Source organism: Lathyrus oleraceus, chromosome 7 (genome assembly GCF_024323335.1).
Source record: "Lathyrus oleraceus cultivar Zhongwan6 chromosome 7, CAAS_Psat_ZW6_1.0, whole genome shotgun sequence".
Classification (NCBI taxonomy): Eukaryota; Viridiplantae; Streptophyta; class Magnoliopsida; order Fabales; family Fabaceae; genus Lathyrus; species Lathyrus oleraceus.
The window spans coordinates 135,241,995-135,244,044 of record NC_066585.1 but is presented as its reverse complement, the minus strand read 5'-3'; the positions used below and the strand labels follow the sequence as shown (position 1 = coordinate 135,244,044).

At 41.9% G+C, this 2,050-nt stretch overlaps 1 protein-coding gene across 1 annotated transcript; it reads right to left on the bottom strand.

Annotated features, from left to right (window-relative positions):
* Positions 1 to 791: 791 nt before the first annotated feature.
* On the bottom strand, positions 792 to 1,421 carry LOC127102445 (uncharacterized). Its single transcript, XM_051039817.1, has one exon. It carries the CDS (start codon positions 1,419 to 1,421, stop codon positions 792 to 794), a length of 630 nt encoding a protein of 209 aa, XP_050895774.1.
* Between the last annotated feature and the right edge of the window lie 629 nt (positions 1,422 to 2,050).

Sequence of the window (2,050 nt, the reverse complement as noted above, 5' to 3'; positions counted from 1 at the left end):
ATGCCATACGGGCAAGTGAATGGCGTCTTCTCTTGGTCTTCTAGTGCTACAACAATCTGATTATACCCGGAGTATCCATCTAGAAAATAGTAGTAGTCATGCCCGACCATCCTCTCTAACATCTGGTCAATAAATGGAAAAGGGAAATGGTCCTTCCTCGTTGATGTGTTCAATCTTCTGTAATCAATGCAAACACGCCACCCGATTATTGTCCGTGTGGGAATTAGCTCATTTTTTTTCATTCCTTATCACGGTGGTACCCCCTTTTTTTAGGACAACGTGCACCGGACTCACCCACGGACTATCAGAGATGGGATATATAAGACATGCATCCAACAACTTAACCACCTCTTTCCGAACCACTTCCTTCATTGCCGGGTTGAGTCTCCTCTGTCGTTGGACTACTGGATTGTGGTCGTCTTCCATTAAAATTTTATGCATGCAAACAGTAGGGCTAATACCCTTCAAATCCTCAATTGTCCATCCAATAGCCTTTTTGTACTTTTTCAAGACTTGGATGAGTTTTTCTTCTTGGATGTCCTGAAGGCTTGAGTTTATGATAGCAGGACATTTTCCTTCAGGTTCGAGACAGACATATTTGAGGTTGTCAGGAAGTTATTTCAACTCTGTTTCCTTCTTAAGTTCTTCATTCTCCTCACTATATGGAGGTAGGCATAAATCTTCCCACCGGCGTGGTCTAGATCCTTTCCATGGGGTTTGTGCGTCCAACAAGGCAAGCACTTCAGAGTCCCTGTTGTCTACCTCTTTATCCGACTCGAAAATGGACAAACTCAACACTCTCTCCAAACGTGTTGGGGTGTAGGAAAAAGGTTATCAAATGTCGTCACTTGATCCAAAACCTCTATAGTGTGACTTGTACAAATATCATCCTTGTACCTCATGGTGTTTCGAACATCGATTTTTAATTCTTCATCATAAACTTTCAGTGTCATAGTTCCTTCTTCAATGTTTATCAAGCACCGTCCCGTCTCCAGAAAGGGTCTCCCTAGAATGAGAGGGATCTCTTCATCTTCCGGCATTTCGAGAATTACAAAATCCACCGGAAAAACAAACTTATCAATTTTTACCAGAACGTCTTCGACAATGCCATACGGTTTCTTGACCGAATGATCGGCAAATTGGAGTGTCATTCTGGTATCTTGCACAACCCCTATACCAAGAATTTTATAGATAGATAACGGTATAAGACTGATACTAGCCCCCAGATCAATCAGAGCTTTGTTGAACGACCTATCTCCAATAGTACATGGGATAGTGACAGCTCCGTGATCCTTCTTCTTGATCGGAATCATCATACCCCACAAAATAGCACTACACGTTTGAATGAGAATAATTGGGTTAGTGTCGGCGGTACGCCTCTTAGAAATGATATCCTTCATGAACTTTGCATATGTAGGCATTTGTTCAAGTTCCTCCAACAACGTTGAATGTTAATTTCCAGCTTCTTGAACAACTCTAAGAATTTTTCAAAAATTTTCTCATGTTGCCCTTTATTCTTGTTCCGAGTGGGGAATGGGAGCTTAACAACCGGTTTGGGTTCAATGTCTGTTTCTTTCACCACTGGTTTCGGTGTTGCTACTTCTTCTCTAACAACTTCATTTTCTTTGATCTCAAGGTCCAATTCGATCAATTGGTCTTCCTCTTCATCAACTTCCTCAACAACTTCCTCCGACTTACCCCTTCGGGTTGTCACCACACTCACATTATTATGCTCTCTAGGATTTGTCACAGTTGCACTAGGTAGAGCACCTTGTGCTTGAGAACTCGAAGCTAGTTGCTGAGCGATTTTCCCCATCTGGACTTCAAGATTCTTTATAGATGCCGTGGTATTTTTCTGATTATTCCGGGTTTCTTCTTAAAATTGGACATTATGGGTAGCCATTCTCTCAATAACAATTTCCCAATCAGCTTTCTTAGGGGCCTGTTGTTGTTGTTGTTGATATTGAGTTTGGTGCTGACCATGTTGAGGGGCGGTTCCTTTTTTATCTTTCCATGAGAAGTTGGGATGATTTTTCCATCCCGGGTTGTA